General features: G+C 32.1%; 1 protein-coding gene across 1 annotated transcript in view; it reads left to right on the top strand.

Annotated features, from left to right (window-relative positions):
* Positions 1 to 18,912, top strand: part of TkR86C (Tachykinin-like receptor at 86C) — a 46,286-nt gene extending 27,374 nt beyond the window's left edge. Inside the window, exons 5-9 of the mRNA XM_089700024.1 lie at positions 3,165 to 3,299; positions 8,210 to 8,287; positions 9,002 to 9,152; positions 12,938 to 13,134; positions 18,768 to 18,912. Of these exons, the coding sequence (XP_089556150.1) occupies positions 3,165 to 3,299; positions 8,210 to 8,287; positions 9,002 to 9,152; positions 12,938 to 13,134; positions 18,768 to 18,912 (706 nt within the window). The remainder of the gene's footprint in view (positions 1 to 3,164; positions 3,300 to 8,209; positions 8,288 to 9,001; positions 9,153 to 12,937; positions 13,135 to 18,767) is intronic.
* Positions 18,913 to 23,426: the final 4,514 nt, after the last annotated feature.

Here is a 23,426-nt window from a genome sequence, read left to right as displayed (position 1 = left end):
TTTTTTTAATATCAGTTAAGTATCATTGATAAGTACTTAGTTAATTTTATTGTAAATGGTCCATTTTTTACAGTAACATAAAAATTCAAGCATAATGCAAATGTTTGATGGTACTAGGTATGTTATTGAATAAAAAAACAGGTAATGTAATTTGTCAAAAAAACTTATTTCAATAATCATCGGAGAAGCTCATACTATTAGTTTTTAGATACGACAGTATCGGATACTTACTTACTCACTTACTCCTGTGGCGCTGAAACCCCGAAGTGGGTCTTGGCCTCCGAGACGAGAACTCTCCACCTTGCCCGGTCCTGAGCGGTCTCTTGCCAATTGTCACTGGCTTGAAGCGCACTCAGGTCCCTCTCCACTTGATCGCGCCAGCGATACTTGGGTCGACCCACCGGCCGACGGCCCGAGGGACGGCCCAAGTATGCTCTCTTCAGACCTCGCTCCTCACCCATTCGCTCTACATGACCAAGCCAACGCAGGCGATGCGCTTTTATTTGACAGTATCGGATAGGAACATAAATATTATATGTTACTAGCTCTGCTCCGCAGATTTACCCGCAGTGCTCCGCTCCTGTTGGTCTTAGCGAGATGATATTATATAGCCTATAATAGCCTTCCTCGATAAATGGGCTACCTAACACCGAAAAAATTTTTAAAAATGAACCAATAGTTCCAGAGATTAGCGCGTTCAAACAAACAAACTCTTCAGCTTTATTATATTAGTAGAGATTGAAATATACACAAGCATACACATACCTAGAGATTACAACCGCCTAGACAAGTAACAAACGTTACGTGCCTACGAGTCACTTCAAAAGCCGTAAATGTTAACATGAATAACGGCCAACGATTTGTAAAGAGCTTTGAAATTTCCTTTTATTCAATACAAAATGAATTGAAATCGCAAGTCTTTTTTGCTATATAAGAACGAATGTCAAACTTGCCTCAAGAGGAAATTAAAGCGTAAATTCGAACTGACTTCATAGTTTAACTTATAAATGTGAGATATTGAAATCTTTGCTGTGGCTTATAAACATGTCATTAACTATTTACTATACAATACAGTTTTTACAAAATATATAAATTTTACGCATATTTTCCTCAAAAATGATCGACACGTCGCCTACCATTTTATAGCAAGGCGTATTTTCACGATCACTCTTTCACACACTGAACCTAAACGATTGAAAAACCTACGATCCATGTTATTTTGCGATAAAAGTTATTTCGGCTTTATCGATGTTCATTTTCAATAATGTTTGAGCTTGTTGTTGGAAAGTTTCAAACACAAACGTGTATATTAATAAAATTTTTGAAACATCGTATAGAAATTTGGTAAAACCCTTAAATAGAATTTATCCTCCTCGTAGTATACGGCTTTTAATATCACAAACCGCGACTCTAGTCCACGGCATAATATTCACGATATAATTAATATCAAAGGTGAAGTTTGGTATTCATGTATTAGAATATTCATAATTTAGATTATACTCGATTATTTACTATCTATTTTGATACAACGTGTCTATACTCTGTCCATTATATTATTTGCTTTTTGACAGCTTCACGCCTATGAAGGATTGTATTGTCTATGTTAAAATGTCATACAAATAATTATCCTACTTCATGGGCAGGTCCCGCCCACTAAGTGATGTCTACACAGAATTATTCAATGATGGGTCGATAGATTATAATAATCGATAGAAATACTCTGTAAAATATATCCGATACAGAAAAACTCTTCTATTATGATATATAATTTAAACGTAAAGACAACCAAATTGTAAGATAGAAACCAATAAATAATAAAATATTAGTTTAGTTTAGTTTTAACATACAATGCATAGATATGTGGTCTTATTATTACATATCTCAGTAGTACGTTTACGTCGTAATTAATATTTACGTACCTGATTCGATTTATGATAATATTTTGAATTTATAATTGAAATGGTATCACAATCGATAATCTTTTGAACATCACTTCTGGTATCACCCGTCGAGCTGTCAAAAAGCAATTCTTATAGTGGACAGACTATAGTAAACGGATTTAACATTTTTTGAATTAAACATTTACGGGTAGTTAATATTAAACACAATATTATTATAGATATTCAGCAATATGTTAAAATATCTACCAATATAAAGTTTATTTTTTATTTTTCTACGTAATAAACATTGCTCGTTAAAAATAACTTGAGCTATTATTTGCGGAAAATTGCCATGGTAACTTCCATCGTAAAAGACTTAGGTAAAAAAGCGGGAAAAATAAAATATGGAAAAAAACAAAATTGAGAATTAGGACATAATATATACCCATGTCACTTTTTATACTTAACTAACTGACATTGCTCATGTTGTTTTGCTTGAACACCCTTATTACTAAGAGGTACAAAAAAAGTTTACGACTCAATTATTATTATTATTTGACCCATCGAATAGGGACTTCCACAAAAAATGGAGAGAAAAGTTTGGTGACCAACAATATAAATATTTATGGCATAAAATTTTTTTTTTATACGCTTTATAAATTATAAATATTATGCGGTGATTATAGTTAGCCTTTAGAAATTTAAATAAATAAAGTTTATCAAGTTTCCCTGATTCAACGTCTGGGTTATTCAGAAACTACATAAAATAAGAGAAATATTGTGTTTAAAGATGAAATTGCATTGTAATAAGTACGAATCCTGTGAAGTTTGTACTTTCAGTTCTGATGATATTGTGCACTAGTAAAACTTGATATTATTACCGTAATATCTTAAAGCATTGTCTTTAAGATATTGAAGTAAATTATATAACAATGTTTTGGAGCACGTGTCGCTTGTTTAGATATGTTTCTATTTTTTAATAACAAGAAAAATATGATGCTGTTTTTTTTGTGTTTTTACTTGTATAATATTTATTTTCATCTCTATTTTCTGTACCGATCCTTTGTTGGAAATTTGTGGCGTTTAATATATTTTTGTGATTATTATTGAATGAACCCCAATGTCTTTATATCTGTAAGGCTGTGCAAACATGGTAATTGTGATTTTAGCATAAAACTTTAAATCAAACTGACCAATAATATCCACAAAATTAACTTTTTATCCGAGACCTAACTAGGCCAACTAGTGCTTCTATCTATAGTACTAACACAGTATTTTTATTAGGTACCAAGCGATCGTGCAACCAATGAGGCCAAGAATGTCCAAGACGTGCTCCCTTATCATGATAATGGGAATCTGGGCGTGTGGAATGCTGCTAGCCATCCCGTGTCTATTGTATTCAACCACTAAGGAGTATAAGTAAGTATGCATGTTGAATGTGGGATGAAAAGCTATAAGCTCTGCAGCCTCGAGAAGTAAGGCTCTCGTCATACTGGGCAGCGTTGGTCCAACAAATGATCGTTGATGTTTGCTGCCATTATGAAACCTACAATGATGGATGATCATAGACATTTAGGCCTCTGCACTATCGTGATTGTTTCTCCTCGCCGAATTGTGAAGAGGGCCCAGCTAAATGAAAATGGCTCAGCTGAAGAGAATTACAGCACACGTAATTTTCCTCGGCCGGCCGGTCCATCCTGACCGAGCTGCTTCGCGCAGCAATTGCTTCGCGAGGCTGCTCGCTCTGTAGAGTCAGTGACCTGACTATTGCAGTTTTATAGACCTTCGCAATGTGCATGTTGTTATAGTAACGGTAGAGTAGAATGAATCACGTAATTTGTCCTTATTAAGACAGATTGACTCTTGCAAAAACTGTAAATAATTTAGTTAATTTATATGTATAATGAAATGTTTGTTAAGAGGGCTTATGGTTAATATTTGTACATCGTTTTAATTAATGTGGGCCGTAAATTGCTTGAAATTAATGAAATATGATTTTATTCAATACAAATACTCATTTAAAGGTCGTAAGAATTGAAGTTCGATGTTTGTTTTGTTTGTCTCGACTTTAATTTTCATTAATGTTTTACAAGAAATTACAAAATATATGAGACTCTTCTTCTTTATGTAACCCAAATGTTGCTACTTTACTTCTTTGTTATTAGTTTGATGTTTTTGTATGGACATGCCACACAATGCACAAACTTTCATGATAAAATAGTTTCATTTTGCAATGGTCGCAACAATTTTATGAAAAATAGTTTCTCATTTTCAACCGACATTAAAAAAGACGGAATTCGTCTAGTTTTTTTGGGTATGTTATGTCAGAACTTTCGGATGAAACATTTTGATGAGACTTTTTATAGGTATTTGATATCTGCTGGTGCCTCACGTTTAAATTTGAAGGCGGTTAAGATTTTGTTGAAAATAAAATACATTAAAGTTATATTTATAAATTTATATTATAAAATAGTTATAATTAAATTAGAATCATAGACTACATTTGAAAACACATAATATTATCATATACCTACACATTTTTAAATATCATATTTCTTTTTGAGTTTATAGAGTATTTAGAATAACTTCTAGAGCGATTTAATAACACTTTTTAATTTAATACATTGGATATTGAAGCCCACTACAGTTGCAGTTACAACACTAACAAGGCTCTCGAGTTTCACTGGTCGTAAGCAATTTGAGCTAAGCAAAGTTAAACAGCCTAACTTTGCTTAAGTTCGACGTTTTAAGGCTTTAAATGTTTTCCAATTATGAGTTTCTTGAATTATAACTAAGGAAATCTTGATTCTTGATGCAAGTTTTTTTAATAAAACTTTCTAGCTTGTGTAATAAGCTTAATAAACAAAATACAACATTGATATAATCTATTTTTAATTTTTAGTCTAATTAGGTAATTAAAGGAGTAACACTTATAGTGATATAAAAGAGCACAACATTTAGATATAATATCTAAATTATTTCTGCTAACATTTTCAAAATGGTTTGTTCACAAAATGAAATACATATTTTTATTTGTTACTACTATTAATTAGTTTAGTTACACAGAGACCACACGTGTTCATAAATTCAAACATTCTCGTTTATCTAGGCTTCCTACCTTTGAATTAAATATTATCGTAGAACTAGAACGTTTGAAAGTCGAAGCCTAAAGAGAATTTAAATTATAGTAGAGCCATTTTAATAGGCAACATTTGACAGTTCAACAAAATTCAACAATGTAACCTAGTAACGACGACATAGAATAACATGATATTTCGTTTTGTTAGAACTGCACATTTGCTTAACTTTTTTCAAATACGATTACATATTTATAATAATAATGACCGATACAAGTAATTTTAAGATTTCATATAACCATTCTAAACATAATAAACAATTTCTGAATTAAAGAACTGACGTCGCTACAATTTTGTGTCAATAAACTTTTTTTCTTTTTATATATTATACCAGAGACGTTACTCTAAAAATCGACATCTGACATCTAGAATCGAATGCATTGATTACTTGTGAATAAAAATCATCATAAATTAATAAATGTGTTTCAAGTTCGATTGACAAATGTTTTAAGTCAGTATCGATTAATTCACTTTAATCGATGTTTTTAAGCAGGTTACCTCTCTTCGAAGATAAAATTGATAGACGTCAAATGTTGCCTATTAAATTGGCTCGACTATAATAAAAATAACTCTTTCTACTTCTATACAGTATTTATTTAACCCTTCAACTATTTACCACAGATAAGAATTGAAAAAGTTTTGAAAGATCCTTGGCAGAATTCAATTGAGTTTAACTTCATTTTATATTATTTTTCTACGAAACTGAGAAGTTTTCACTTAAAATGTTTTGGACAGGTCCCAAATAAATCAGTTTAAATAATTAATGACAGTCAGGTTTTCGTATTTCGTTAAAAACAATTTAATGCTATTAATCAAGGAAAACTGAATTGGCGTTTCCGAACGAGAGCTTTTTTTAAATGAGACTTTTTAACAATTATGCAATTACGTGCTCGTGGTTTCTCAGTTCTTTTTGTTTAATTTGAAGCCCTTAATTTATAATTAACTAGCGGTCCGCCCCGGCTTCGCCCGTGGTACATAATATTTACGTTTTCTCTACATAAGAACCATCCTCGTACTTCAAGGAATATAATAAAAAAAGAATTATCGAAATCGGTTCAGCCGTTCTCGAGTTATGCGCTTACCAACACATTTTGCGATTCATTTTTATATATAAGATTAATTATAATTGAATTACAATCGTAATAGAGTAATGGTAGCTCAAGGAGAAACGAAAGGACTAGACGAGTATACAAATATTGAATTATTTTTCAATTATCAGCACTGCTTTCGCATAGGAAAAACATTGTGATAAGGCATGGATAAGACATACACAATATACGCAAAAAAATGTTCGGAGACATGAAACATCAGTGTTGATAGATGTCATCTTTTTTTGAACTTTTTGCGCCGCACTTGGTGAATTATTGCTAAACCCTCGAGACATTATCTTTGCCATGAACAAAAACAGACTGAGTGAGATGAATAAATTATCACCATGTAAAAGTAAAAAGTAAATTTAGAAAAGTGGAAATAAAGATATCCGCTGTCTTAATCATCAAACATCGTAATCTAAAACATCGTTTTCCTGCTCTTTGCGGGAAAAAGTGTCGTCAAAGTGTAATATTAACGGTACGTTACTAGCTGAGATATTTCTAGTAAAGTTGAATGCGCCTCAGGCTAAATGAATTCGTATTTTGCTAGGTATTACAATTTTATACGTTTTTTCATAAGATATTTTTAAATTACGAAAAAGAAATAGTTTTATACTATAAATACTTACAGATTATATATTGTTATTAAACTTTATCACATTTGTTTTAATTAAATATTTTATTATGAGACTCGGAATCTTTTGTAGAAGAATATTGGTTATTTTGTTTCAATTGGTAGCTATAAAAATTTGACTATTTGCCAATTTAGAATGAGGGTTTTTCTATTTTCCCTTTCATGTTAGTGTAAAAAATTGTAATCCATCTATAACCATTAGTTTTCGCGCTATTCGCAGTCGTACTTATAATATTATATATGTACGTACTATGTGTACATATAGATGAGATTAATATAAATATATAAATTAAGTAAGTAAGCAGCAATAGCAGAGTGCAAATACTCGAGCATCTCTCGCTGCGAATTAGGCTAATCCTCCTTGAAATGTACACAGTAAAAGGATCGGATAAAACTCCTTTAATATTATAAGCACTCGATAAATACTAAGTACCTACCTAGTGGTATTTCTTATCTTACACTATAAATACGATCTAGTTTTATACGTGATAATCATCCTCATCAACCTATGGCTATATGCTAGCCATGTGCAAGTTGGCAAAAGACCCATAGCGCAGAAAGTATTTATATAAAACTAGAGGTCCGCCCCGGCTTCGCCCGTGGTACATATTTCGCAATAAAAGGTAGCCTATGTCCTTTCTCGGGTATCAAAATATCTCCATACCAAATTTCATGCAAATTGGTTCAGTAGTTTAGGCGTGATTGAGTAACAGACAGACAGACAGAGTTACTTTCGCATTTATAATATTAGTATGGACTAGCGGTCCGCCCCGGCTTCGCCCGTGGTACCTACATGTTTAAACTATCCTATCTCTCAAGTTGGATCGAAGTTCGAACTGCACATGGTGTGTGAATTTTATTATAATCGGTTAAGTGGTTTAGGAGTCCATTAAGGACAAACATTGTGACACGAGATTTATATATATTAAGATGAATGAAAAGCTTGAAAGAAAGAATGAATTTGAATGGAGCGCGTGATTGATTGATTTAATGATATTGGAAGCAAAACTTATGTGCGCTGTCACCGACACGTTTGCAGTCGCTTCATAGCGGCATATTCATACACATACATACATATTATATGAATGAAACATTCATTGAATTTATACCACGTTATGCATTTGTTTTTTTTTTTGTTTTGTGTTGTTGTTGCGGGTATAACAGGATAATAAAACAGACAATAGACATTCCATTCCAGTAGATAATTTCTGTAGTTGCATTTAATCTGGTGATTTTTCTCAGACTTTCGAAGTTGGTTAAAATTGCAGATAATTGGTCTACTTATAAATGCAAACAACGAACAGAATAGTCATCTTCTATGATAAGTTCAAGCAAACAAAAGTTTCATCAATTATTTATTTTATATTCCTAGTTACAATAGATTTTCCTTTGACGACTAGAAACAATATAGAATACAATATATAATATTTTTATTTGATATTATTGTAACATTATACATGTTTTCAGATCAAAAGGGAAACTGAAAACAGCGTGCCTACTGTCATGGCCGGATGGTTTGCCAGACGTCTCATATCTGGATTTTATGTAAGTGTTAATACTATAATAATGTTTTTTTGGTACCATTTATTACAATGTAGTCTAAGTATTGTATGAAGAGAGTATGTAAAGATAAGCTTTGCATTTACAAAAAATGCATTATATTATTTAGGTACCTTCTATCACGTAGAATTGGAAAATGGAAGATTTGACTATGGAGAACAAAATCTATTAATATGACAGTACAGTGCTATGAATTAATTTAGCCCAGATTTAATTCAAACACCAATGAAGAATAGAAGAGATATTAAATTTCATCGCTAAAATAAGATCTGTTGTTTGCGAATCTTTTTTTAATTTAGATCCAGAAATCCAGAACTATGATATTAAAACATCAATTAAGATGAAGACGAAACAAGTTGTAATTATTTATTACTATATATATTAATTATTTATTATTTATTTAGTTCAGACTATGTATAAGAAGGAAAATCTTTTCTTAATATACTTACGTAACTAAACATTACATTAGGAAAACTAATGCAAATGTTATAAAATCTTCTGTACTCTGGATATTGATGCATAAACTATTATTATGACACTAATTATCGTAGTTCAATAAATATGAACGAATTGTATTTACGCTACTCTACGCTTTCATATTTCTGCATTATTGTACCCATTATCACATTACATCGTGTCTAATTGTTTTCAACAAAGAATTACCTAAATCATTTGATAAACATAATTTTTCTCTCACAGGTACCAAGTACTATTCTTCATAGTGACATACGCAGTTCCAATGTTGGGTATGACGTACTTCTATTCAGCGATGGGGAAGGTGCTGTGGGGTTCCCGATCTATAGGGGAACTGACTCAACGACAGTTGGACTCTATACGCTCGAAACGAAAGGTATGTTCCAATTGTCTTACACTAGATAGTAAAATGCCGTATCATCAGTTCATTAGTGTCAGTTACAAATTAATGTCTAATACATTTGAAGTAGCTTTTCCGTGATTTCCCTTGTGCTTTGCTTGATATATTTCAAGTTTGAGTGATTATGGCACGCCAAGATGTAACATGTCTATTTCAATTTCCTTAATAAAGGGCAAATATTGTACTGGCCAGTAAATTAAGCAACTATATGTATAATTGAATAGGTGGGTCCCCTTAGAGCAAGAAGCATCTCTAAGCTCTGTCGAGGAAAGTGACAGCACACGTTATTTTCCTAGGCCGAGCCACACGTAGTAACTATTTAGCAATCTGTGGTGCCACATTCACATTGACCGAGCTGCTTCGCACAGCAATTGCTTAATGTGGACTTGCCTTTATATTGCACGCCTCATAAGCGAAGCGTTGAGGTGGGTACTACTGTCACTTCGCGCAAAACATCTGATTTTTCAAACTGGTCCATTGAAAAGTTACATTTGGGGTCGCATTTTTTAGAGGACGCAATTTTATTTTTTTGATGTGTAGAGGGGGTCAGTGTGAAGCTATCACCAAGTTTGTGGGGTCGCCACCCTTGTCCCACGGCCGCCATCTTGAAAATAGCGGTTGAAATGGTTTTTACGATATATATCTTAAACTATTTATCTGATAATAAAACAATATTAACATTATTCGTTGCAAATTAAATTTTCTACAACTTAGGTTCAGTAACTTTTTGTCGTAGAACTATAAACAAAAAAGTTATAAGCGAAAATGTTCAGAAATTAGAGATGTTTATATTTTTAATAAAACTTTTTTTTATAAGTTTACGAAGAAATTATATCAGACCATTTTTGTAGATTGTTTTTCGTAGAACAACTTTTATTTACAACATTTTTTCATTAAGTAAATAGCTAAGGTTTTACAGCCATCCGAAGTGAGTACTATTTTAAGTACTCTTTACTATACAGAATACGATATATTATGTGTGTACTAATAATAATTTGTCACCAGTAATTATTTTATTTTTGTTATAATAATATTTTTAATAATTAATTTTACAATATTATTAATAATTAATTATTGAATCTTTTCCCCACAACCCAGGAGGTAGAGTCTGGAAGTGCGTTTTTTTTACGTCGAAAAGCAGGGCTGAAATGTTCTGCAGTGTGCTTCCATTGTTGTGGAGTCTGGGAAAAGAGCCAATAGCCAATTTATTATGTATAGTTACTACTGAAAAATAGTACTCACTTCTGAGCGCTGTAAAACCTTAGCTATTGACGTAATGAAAAAATGTTGTATATAAAAGTTGTTCCTCGAAAAACAATCTACAAAAATAGTCTTATATCATTTCTTCGTAAAATGATAAAAAAAGTTTTATTGAAAAATATAAATAGCTCTAATTTCTGAACATTTTCGCTTATAACTTTTTTATTTATAGTTCTACGACAAAAAGTTACTGAATCAAAGTTGTAGAGAATTTAATTTGCAACAAATAATGTAAAAATTGTTTTATTATCAGATAAATAGTTTAAGAGATATATCGTTAAAACCATTTCAACCGCTATTTTCAAGATGGCGGCCATGGGACAAGGGTGGCGACCCCACAAACTTGGTTTTAGCTTCACACTGACCCCCCCTACACATCAAAAAAATAAAATTGCGTCCTCTAAAAAACTGAAGGTCAGGCCTAAAAAATGTAACATTTCAATGGATCAAACTTAAAATGTCTTTAGTATCATACATTGCACTTGTAAGATAATTCATACACACACATATTAAGAAAAAACACTATTTTTAACGTTCATGATATTTTTGATGTCATTTTTGTTATTTAAACTAGTTAAAAAACAGTTTAAAAAAGTTCTGTCTTGGACGTCCGTGTGTCTGTATGTGCGGATCCTTTTTCTTGTTAACACGATAGCGACCGAAATACTTTACTAATCGAGTCTTTTTTTTTCTCTTACGCTTGAGTATGCTCAGGAATAGAACCCTTTCATTTTTCAGGGTCTGATTCGATGTGGTTTAATTGTTATTAAATAAACAAAAATAATAATTAATAAATATTTATTAAAAAAAAATTATGAGGCGTGCACTTTTGGATTTTCCAAATTATTTAAATCTAGTGTGACGTCAATTAAATAGAATAACATACATATTTTGTTAAAGCTTTGATATTATAAAGAGGTCAGCTTGTACTTGGAAGTGGGGTTACGAAAATACGGGTTGATAAACTATATTTCTTTAGAGACTGTTATTTCTAAATAAATATTAAGTAAACGTAAAATATTAGGTAAACGGTATCTGAAAGTATATATTTTTAGTATCAGTTTCTTGGAAGCAGTTTTTATAAAATAAGTCTCGTGTTTCTTATATCCATCTGTTTTCAGCCAATAAACATAGGTCAAGCGTAGTTGTAAAGCAGTTTCGAAATCAGTACCTATACTAATTGAGAATGCAGATGTTTCTCCAATACTGCACAAAATAACTGGTGACATCGTTTAAAGTGGCTAAATTAAAAATTAATCATTCAACTAAAGTGGGTATAAGTTTATCAAAAAATTCTTATTACATACTAGAAAATTAAGGTTTATTTTATCAATTTGGAGATTGGAGTTATGGTATTCATATTTTTTCACTATGTCTCCAAAGTGAGTGGAACTAAATTGAATTTGAATACTTATTACAATTTATATGAAAAACATGCGGATTTATCCAAGAGACGTAAACCTAATTTATGAAAAGGTGAAGATTTATAAATTGAATAAATTCTCTACCTTTATTATATTATTATAAAGTCAAGTGGAAAAGTGCTTATTGTCACGTATAAGTAATTCAAAAAGGAGCATAAACATACATGTATATATGTATATTATACTAGCTGCGCTCCGCGGTTTCACCCGCGTGGTTCCGCTTCTGTTGGTCTTAGCCGGATGATATATAGCCTATAGACTTTCTCGATAAATGGGCTATCCATCACCGAAAGAATTTTTCAAATCGGACCAGTATTTCTTGAGATTAGCGCGTTCAAACAAACAAACAATCTCTTCAGCTTTATAATATTTGTATAGATTAAGTTTGAATATTATTAAGGGTTTTGCAGAAAAAATAATCGTTATTCAGTTGCATACTTATTAGAAGAATGTGCACATAAAAAATACGCAGCAGTTGTTCAATGATTAGCTACTGACTACAATTGAAAACAGTTCAACACGAGGCAGCGAGATTGCGTTCTCATTTCAATTTATCCACACACTATATTATTGATGACACAAATACTGGAAATTAAATCTCTTAAGCAAAACCACATTCAAGAAACAATTGATTCATAATTGAAAAAATATTTATGGCAAAAGCCTTAAAAAATAGTTTTGAACTGTTCGCGAAATTTTGAACATTGGAACATTTTCGTGTATTGTTTTATATAGATTTTGCGTTAATAATTGATTAGCTCTTCCCCGCGGTTTTACTCGAAGTGCTCTGCTCTTATTGGTCCTAGCGTGATATTATATAGCCTATAGCCTTCCTCGATAAATGGGCTATCTAACACCGAAATAATTTTTCCTGTTCTTGAGATTAGCGCGATTATTCAATCAAACAAACAAACTCTTCAGCTTTATAATATTAGTATAGATTAATTGGTATAATAAGAAATTACGCCAATTAGTTGTATTATTTAGTCTACCGTTCATGAACGCCATTTTAGTTTCATTAACATGATGAATAATAATTTTATTTCGTATCAATAATGTGATTCTGTTTTTTAACAGGTTGTGAAGATGTTCATACTTGTGATAATTATCTTCGGCATTTGTTGGCTGCCATACCACACATACTTCATCTACACACACTTCAATCCTTCAGTGTTGTATGTGAAATATATACAACACGTATACCTCGGGTTTTATTGGCTAGCCATGGCCAATGCGATGGTGAACCCTATTATCTATTATTGGATGAATGCGAAGTAAGTATCCATTAATTATCAACGTCTATTTTTTCCTGTTACATAGGCTTTGTACTAAGTGCTTAGTGCTTGTCACACTGCTTAGCCTCAATATTGGCAAGTGAGAAGTAACCGTTTACACGTAGGAACTTCTACTAGAAGGCATTAGTGGTACAGCCTCGACTTCTATTCAATTTCAATTCTTTCTTTAATTATTCACATTATTCATTTACTAGAGGTTCATTTAAACCAAACAAAGCCACTAGCTAAATGAATCTGTTTCTTGAGAAACAAATATAAGCAGTATTTAATATATGTTTTGCCTTATCCCTATTGTGATTTGTGAATATCATATACAAAACATATAGAAGCCCAAATAACAATACAAAAGGAATAAAGAAGGATTAAGAGTAAAGTCGAGTCTCAAGAGATCATAAAGCATTTAATGCCAGAACAATAGACAGGCTTTTTCATAAGAAATTATAATAAAAAGTTAAATGTCAAATAATATTACATTATTAAAACACCTAATAACTTCATTGTAAGTTACAGGCTTGATCGCTTCGTTACACTTTTTGGCTCGTCGACCAAAGTAATTGGAGTTAATTTATAATCCTGACAAGTTATAAAGCTCTACGTTATTGAACGTGACGGTTCTTATTAATTTTATAAAGGATAGAATTTCTACCGACGCCCATCCGTAACTTTAAACTATTGTTTTGTTCTATATCGAATGTGTTACTAGCTTACCACCCGCGGCTTCGCCCGCTGTCTAAAACCTAATAAATTATATACATAAACCTTCCTATTGAATCACTCTATCTATTAAAAACCGCATCAAAATCCGTTGCGTAGTTTTAAAGGTTTAAGCATACAAAGGGTCGTAGAGACAGAGAAAGCGACTTTGTTTTATACTATGTAGTGAATCTGGAACATAAGCTACATCCTTGCCTATAGTATCTCCGGTATTTCCAGAGTTTCTTCAGCGGTTTTCGCGTGAAAGAATAACAAACATACCTCCTCACGAACTTTCACGTTTATAATATTAGTAACACACAACATTAGAGAAAGATGGTACGATCCGTAGCTACTACCTAGATATTTAAAATACTCATATTAATATTTATGAAACCGAAAATTTCATTTCTCGTCTTATAATCAGTCTGGATTAATTAAAAGTTGCCAGTGGATAGTAAGTCATTATTGGAAAAACCTATTAGGTAATTAAATTAAAATTTCGTGGTTTATAAACATAAGGATATTTAAGTATTTACTTGTGTTTGATTATACGCAAGTATATATATTATACACTACATATACATAGAAATTAAAGATTTGAACGGATTGTGCAAACTTCGGGAAAAAATTGAATGAATAAATCGCGTTTAACGGTTTTTAAACGCGATTTATCTTCGTCTTTTCTTTAAGGATACTTTGTTAATATATCAGAAAGCTATAAAACCTTCAAGCCTTTTCGAAGTTTGCGTTTTAACTTTATAGCGAAGCCATCTTAATGTAACGACCCATAAACCCATTTCCTAAGAGAAAATATGCGATTTTCATCTAATAAGTTTTATATTGTGTAGTAAAAACGTAATGAAAAAAATGTTGTGTGGTTTTTTGAAACCACGGTAAAAGTGAAACTGTTCGAACGGTTCCGAACACTGCTTTGTGTAGCGCATGTCGCGTGACGGTCGGCTGCCGAGTAGTGCCTTTACTAACGTCAAATCGCAATGGAATAGAATCCGCTAGCGATACTAATTGTCAAAAGCGTACGATATTTCGCTAAGGGCGCGTTCCCACCGGGTCGTGACGCCAGATAATCGTGTAGTTTTAAGTGTCGTGGCTTATATGTTTAAATGGAGGTGTTCACATTTAGAACGACACAATTTACTGTCGTCTACAACAGTTTTTGCAGTGACGACACTTTGTCGTGACAGTGGGAACGGCAAGCACGACAGTCGTAAAACGATAAAAAAATCGTGGACGGCAACTCTATGTAGACGAACACGTGTTTTCCCTTCCCTCTCGCACCCGCGCGCCCCTCGTGTCTGTACTCGGTTTGCTTTTCCCAACCCAAGCGAACGCAGAGGCGACTAGATTTGTAGCTTGCTGATGATGCGAGCGATCTGAGCGATCCAATGGGAACAGCTAGATACGACAGTCGCTAAACGATAAAAAATGTTGACGACAAACAATCGTTATAATGGGAACAGGTAGAGACTACAGTCGTCGAACGATAAACTAGTCGTTACGACATAGTGGGAACGCGCCCTAAGGATTTGTTCACCCTACCAACGACGAAGACGACCACAAACAAAATTTTCATCCAGTCGCAATTTAACAAAATTTTGGAAAACACACTTAAAAATTAAAAATTAAAAATTTCCTGTCGTTCTGGATTGGAATTTTTTTTTGAGCTCAACGAATAAAAAAAATTGATTTTTCGTAGAAACGGTGGCTCCTAGATAAAAATGTATATATGAAGTTTTTTATAGATAATTTTATGAACTACAATTTTGGTAAAAGGTAATTATATGATTAACTTACCGTCTCGGCGAAAATCGCAAAAAACCTATTTTTATATTAACTGAACTCAATTTTTTTTTCTTTCCGAGTACCAGTATGACGGGAAAGTTTAATATTTTATTTTGAACAAATTTCGGCAAGATTGGAATTTTGGTCGTGGTCGTCGTCATCGTTGGTAGTGTGACCGAATCATTACCAAAATGTCATGAGCTTATGTCAATAATTAGCGTTAGCAGTTTCTATTCCATGGCGTTACGTACGTTTTTCTAAAGGCCTAGGTATACCTACTCGGCAGCCGCGATACACGCGACATGCGCTACACAGACCAAAAAGTTTGAGACGATGTAATAAAAGTTTCACTTTAAAAAAATTGATTTTATATATCCCCTATAGCATTGTATGTAAATTTAAATAAATAAATCAGTACCTAATAAGCCTTCTCAATTAGAACGGCTTTCTGTTTCACAAATCGTGGATTTTTCTTGACGTTTTGGTAATCTCCTATTACAAGGCAATCGAAATTCACAGAGATCTATTCGCAGAATCGGAGATAAATTAATTGAGAAATCTTTTGATAAGTTTATTTAAGTTTTGAGCGATTTTTTATGATGGTTTATAATAATTAATCTAGTAAATTTAAAAATTATTCTTATTTTAAATATACTGTGTTTACAAACGAAGATAAACTTAATAAACTATATAATATAGGCTTAATTAGCATTTGATTTGATTCTAAAAAAATTTGGGCAATTCTATAGAATCAAAGTATAGTAACACAATAGAATAGTAACACAAAGAGAATAGTAACACAATAGTGTAGGTTTTGCTTTTAACTATTCGACCTTTAAATGTTATTTGATAAAATGCAATGCGGTTAATTCAGTGAGTGCATGGGTTGAAGTATATAGGTAATATTATTAACACGAAAACTAAGTGACCCTATGACATACGTATCACCTACTTGTTTAGTTCAATCTTTGTACATACATTGAGTACCTATCTTCAGTTTACTAAAATATTTGTTTAAATAATATCTTTAGGTACGTAATTACTTATTTCGATTGATGCCAATTCGTTGTTCGTTCATTGAACGGATTTAAACTAAATTTGAAATTCAGGGGATCCTAGTCTTAATATATATATATAAAAATCTCGTGTCACAATGTTTGTCCTCAATGGACTCCTAAACCACTTAACCGATTATAATAAAATTCGCACACCATGTGTAGTTCGATCCAACTTGAGTGATAGGATAGTTTAAACATGTAGGTACCACGGGCGAAGCCGGGGCGGACCGCTAGTATCTTATAAAGTGCCCATTATTATAATATTATACAATTATTTTTATTGTATTCAAGGCTTATTGTACATTGTGTAATGAAGCAAACAAACGGTTTTTATTTTGTTAAATAGATTTTTGCCTAAAATGTTGTAGGTATAGATTTTTATCCATATCGTATAAATTCGAAGTTACCAAGTACAATGTATAGAGAACAGAGAAAAACGGGTTAACCTCAGAATAAATCATTGTACCGCAATGTCCGGACTCCGGTTACATACAATTTTATTGAAATTTTGTGAATACAATGTTTATTTAAGTACTTTTAAGTGTAATCCACGTAATTCGCGTAAAATCCTATAACATATCCGACAATTCGTACATATTATATCAATATAATATGAAAGTAGGTGAATTTTAGATGTTGACAATAAATTTGTATTCTATAGTCGAGCCACAGAATGGTTTTAAACTACGCAGATAATAAATCACTTAATAAAAGTTACATGCTTGAAACTAATAGGGTAAAAGTGGGATAGATGCCCCACTTTTTGAAATAGCCTCATAATTTAAAAAACATGAATCTTATACGAACACTTTGTATGAATATAGCTAGGTTAATTATCTGTTTTGAATTACTATATATATATATTTAATCCTATCATTTATAGATAATGTGTAATAAATATTTTTGTAGAACACCTTTTTTGAGGATAGATGCCTACCTAGTTGGATAGTTGCCCCACCATGAAAATACTAAGGAGGATAGATGCCTGCAGAGTGGGATAGATGCCTGACATACTCTATAAACGCGAAATCTAATAAAATTAATATGATAAACCAGCAAATGTCAAGTTCACATAGTTGTTCTGTTGTCCAAGAATATACTTGCGCTCGCACTCCTTCTTTTCTTTTGTATTTTCGTGGCGTGGTTCTCCTACAATCAGTATAAGGGCAGATCATTAATAAGTAAGTAAACATAACAAAAAAAAAGCAAATTAAACGAGTAAAATCGGTTAACATAGAGAAAACCTCTGACGCAATCAGGTAAAAATATAAACAGTACCTGTGATTATCGATACTAACATGTACATATGTATTGAGGGATAGATGCCCTTAGAGGCCCCTAAGGGCATCTATCCCTCGAAAAAAAAGGGGCAACTATCCTTTTTGATAAGGATAGCTGCCCCAGTAGTTTTTTTATTAAATAAAAACAAAAGAGCCACTATTTTCACTTAGATTTGTACTTAATGAACCAGTGTATAGACATAATAAGAAAAATAGTGAAATTTATTAATACTTATAAAGTTATGCAAAGGCAAATATCAACCTTTTTAAATTTTAACGTGTTCGTGAAGTTCGCCGCCGATATTATAACACGCACTAGCGAAACACGTCTTCACCAAACAACAGCTCATGCGTACACGAGGTGCGGGGTGATAGGAGCTCCTATTTAAATCATTAATTCGTAGTCAGGACTCTGGGAAGTGAGGTTTTTTGAAAATGGGGCATCTATCCTAGTGCGGCATCTATCCCACTTTTACCCTAATGCGAAAGTTTGAGAGGATGGATGGATGTGTGTATGTTTCTTAGTTCTTACTCTTATACGGGAAAACCACAGCAAATTTTATAATACGTGGCAGTGATGTAGCTTATATAATATATATATATATAGCAGAATTACTCGTCATGAGTGAGTCATTCTGACGTAATTTTAGTAATACTTGAATTTCACATTCGGCCGCGGGAGAAACCGCGCGGCACAGCTAGTATGTCATAAGTTATTGTTTAAGAAATGCTTAAATTTATTTGTATATGTGCTAAAATAAATCTTTTCTGTGGACAGGTTTCGCTCGTACTTCCGCACAGCCATATTCTGCAGGTGGCGGGACGTCTGCATCAGACGCAAGCCCGCGCTGCCAGAGTCTCCCCCCGAATGCGTCTCCCAGTCTGGCAGCAGATCCCGATCAGGTTTTTACTCGTTAACGTAATTATTATTTGGTATCAATCGATTAACAAATAGAGTCATTTAGAACTTGAAAGCACTTTAATTAATGTTTATTGTCATCACAATTTCATATCGGTATTGCTAGTAGGTATGTGTTATTTTATTCTCTACATACTGTCTGGTATTCTTTAGATAGATTTTAAAATTTTTCACCAGAAAAAGTCACCAAAATAGTTTATATTCTTAATATATTTTCTTCCTACGCTCGCAATTTTAACCAATATTCAAATCCGTTCTCATTTTAACGTTTTAATATACATGCGTGGAGTTCCAATCATTTTACTGATTAAACAGTACATTTTTAACGTAAAATCCTTTGAACTTATGCTATTTTAGGATCCAAGATTAATAGTATTTTCGAAGTTAAAATTACCAACACACAAACTCTGCTTTAGACTTAATGATATGTTATGACGAAAGATATCAAGCTTCATAATATTTTCAAGAGAAAACTTGACTTCTTAAATATTGTGTAGACGTTAATCCGTTTTGGTTCAATTATAATTATACATTTTTGAACAAGGCTTTTAAATGTCCTTGCTCTCTAATTACTGGCTACTTTATAAAAAGTAATTTTAATCTATTGTTGTACTGTTGCTGAGATTATAACATTTTTAATTTTTAGATAAGTACCTAAAACGTAGAAAAGGAGAATATTAAAAATTTGTAAAACTATTTATACTCATTGTGTACTAGCAGACAAGCAAACAGATAAGTAAAAACATCATAAAGTTTATTTGAAATAAAATTTATTGTATTTTTGTACGCATATATATTTTAATACTCATCAACCGAGTTATTAGCATAGTAAATAATTATAATGTAGGTAATAGCTACGTTGAACACAAGGCTATTATCTACTTACAGATAATAAAAAGATAGAATTCAATAAAAGATAGAATAAGAATTCAAATGCAAAAAGATTTCATTTCAGACATTAATTTCATTTACCGTGAGAAACGGCCATTGTTAGACGGATATTAATAAAGCTTAATAAAGCTTAATTAAGAACACAAATTACATACTACGAATATAATATTATTCATTTATTAGTTTTCTTTCACGTTAAAATATAAGATAAAATATAAATAAATGAAGGATAGGATATCCATTTAAAAATGAAAGTAGCTAAATACTATCGTGATGATGATAGTATAAACTTCATAATTGAATCTTTTCAATTTTTCAACCCAGTTACATAACTTACATTACGTATAAATTACTAACAGATTAAAAAAGCTTGGCAATTTATCTTGCATCAAGAAAAATATATCAAAGAGACGAAAGCTATTTACAAAAGTATTATGTAAACAGGTTACAAGCAATAACTTAAAATTGTCGACTAGGAAACGCCGCAGTGGTTTTAAAGTTGTGCAACATTTTACTGCAGTGACAAATAATATCTTTTTTTATTTGTTAGATTGAAATTGTTCTTTCTTGTAGGTACTTTTCCACAATATTACATCACAATCAGAAATAAGTATAGTCCCGTATCTTTTAGTGGGGTATGGGGCATTATGCATACATCTGTTTCATTGATCGATTTTTCTTAAGGGAACCGAGGGAACTCTTCTATGTCAAACCGAGACATTTTCTTTATTCAGTAATCGAACCCGGGACCTTTCGGTTCAGCGCTCTCGCGTTAATCACTGTTCCAAGAAGGCGGTTACAGTCATAAATACTATCTATTATTCTTTTAGTCCTGCAACTGCGAAAGTTTTTATGTGTGTTATGAGAAAGTCGTGCAAAAAGTACTAAACGAATTTGACTGTAATTTGATTCTAACATGACATGCTATATTCGCTTCGAAAATAATAAATTAAGTAAACGTCGCCAGGCTGAAGCTAGTAAGACATTTATTATGTTAGTGTTATACATATTAGGTATAATCAAGTGGTCGCGGAAGAATTCCAAGCAATACCCGCGGTCCCATCATTAAAGCGGCTCGACGGAACACAGTGGGGTTTTAGTCAGAATCCGACATAACCCACGGCTCCTTCCCCGGGGGCCGTGGGTATCTTTGGAAGAATTCCCCACTTAAAAAAAAGTATAATCCAATTGATTTTAGGTACTATCTTGTACATTATACGCAAATTCACATTCCATTATGTAAATTTGTGTATAATGAGTCAAAGATGCCTCTCACCGCTTTTATTTCAGAACTTTTTAGTTTTCGTACCTATAACAATAAACTCAATTAATGAAAGAGAAAGATAGCTAAGTACCGCAGGAAATGAAAATGGGTAGAATAACACATCTGTTTTATAAATTTATCTTCTTTCTGATATTATAACAATTAACAAGTAATAGAAAAACATGTAACCCCTGTATGCTTAAATCTTTAAAACTACGCAACGGATTTGGATGCGGTTTTTTTAATAGATAGAGTGATTCAAGAGTAAGCTTTTAGTATATAATTTATTGGGTTTTAGACAAAGCGGGCGAAGCCGCGGGCGGTAAGCTAGTAATTTATATAATTGGACACGAAAACCGTGCCTTTATTATCTACTTATTTCTAATGAATGGGAAAAAAATTGTCGCCACAACTGGACTACAAAGTAGTATAATTATTGATTATTTTGATAAATATAAATTATGATAATATTATGTCTACGGAAATACGAAAATTATTATTATGTTGCGGTATTTTTTTTTCAGCCGCAGTGATTAGAACTAATGTACTACACAATGCTGTAACCAGACACAAATCTGAAACTATTGTCTAATTCACTTAGCACTGCGGCAACCGGGTTATTAAATCAAATAATAATATTATGGCTTAACTCCTCCTAAACGACATGACTGATTTTTATGATTATTTTTTGTATTATATGTATACAGTAGACTTGAGAGTTGTAAAGTATATCTACTTTACTAGGTGATTAGGGTGCAGTCATAACGTTTACCGGGTCAGCTAGTACTAAAATAATAACATGAGTCCACAAGACACAGCGTAATAACATTTACTTGTTTACTTGCAATAGGAGTATGTATGTGTCCATTTTTAGTGTAGTTTGTTAAATGAATTGTATCAAAATGTAGAGTCATATATTTCCACATTAAGTGGGTTATTTACGTACTACGAATAAACAGTTTCTGTTTTAACCTGGAATTAGGTTTACCTAAATACAGTTTCACTTTATAATAAGTTTGAATAGGTATTTTAATTTAAATACAAATTTGTATTCAAAATTTAAAGTGTTTTCGCTTAAGATTACTCAAATTCTCTAGTGCCCGAAATAAAAGATTTTATTTTATACTAGCTTTCCGCCCGCGGCTTCGCCCGCGATTTCAGAGAAAAACCCGTTCCCGTAGGATTTCCGGGATAAAATTTATCCTATGGCCTTTCTCGGGTATCAAAATATATCTATACCAAATTTCATGCAAATTGGTTCAGTAGTTCAGGCGTGATTGAGTAACAGACAGACAGAGTTACTTTCGCATTTATAATATTATAGTATGGATTCCATCTAAATTACTCGTGCATAGGTATAAACATTCTTAACAATTGTCGACCAAACATTTAAATAAAGTAATGTATACAGAAATACTTGCATCAGCAGTTGTTATGCATCCCTAATACTGAAAAAACCTTGTGAATATAGAAGCTAAAATTATAGTAGAGTTGTGTTCTATAAAATAGATAATATTATATCTAGTATCTACCTAGTTTATAATGCCGCGAAAAATATTTGATACTCTTCAATTAAAAAGAAAAATGTGTACCTACATTTTGTTTAAGGCAACAGAAAACTGTGCCTAAAACGTGTGATAATATTATATGAATATTATCAAGAAATGTTTATTGTCCTATATTTATTCAACCGTATACGTACCCGTAACTCACTCTTTGACAGTAAAATTAAACGAATAAGTAAATGTAGGTAAATAGTGTACTTATTCTTTTTCTTAGGAATTATTCATATAAATAATTCATGTGTATTTTGATAATTTTTAATCTATTAATTATATATCTGCATTTCGAAGAGGATACAAATACTTACAAATAAAACTTACCTACTTACTGTAGCCAGGTGGAACCGGGAATAAAAAATATTTGAGTTTGAGTATAATATAATATTATTGTATAGTAAGTATGTGGGTTTTGTTTTTGTGAACATATTCAGATGTATGAGGTAACGTTAAAATCTTCTTATTACTTTACTTTTCATTATTTGTATTTCATACAACATTTTCAGATCAATGTGACGAGACGATGGTGTCGCCTAAGACTTTGTCCTTGTATTATGAGCGTTTTTTAAATTTTTTAAACTAATTTAGAACAAAAATGAGACTCAGCTGATCAGTTGATAAGATATCCTGTTAACCTTTAAAAATTAAGAAATAGACCGGACGAAACGAAACTCCACTGAGAGTTTCGTTTGCAAAAATAGCGGACCTAAATCTGACTTCTGATATATATTGTATAGATCCCAGACATCTTATAGACAGATGTTGCCAACCAGTTTTGTGGTCCCCTTCCCCACCCCGGTAATT

The sequence above is a fragment of the Colias philodice genome, chromosome 10 (assembly GCF_061535455.1).
Source record: "Colias philodice isolate Cphi_HAF_F1 chromosome 10, ilColPhil1 Martin Lab GWU primary, whole genome shotgun sequence".
Classification (NCBI taxonomy): Eukaryota; Metazoa; Arthropoda; class Insecta; order Lepidoptera; family Pieridae; genus Colias; species Colias philodice.
This window is presented reverse-complemented; position numbering and strand designations above follow the sequence as displayed.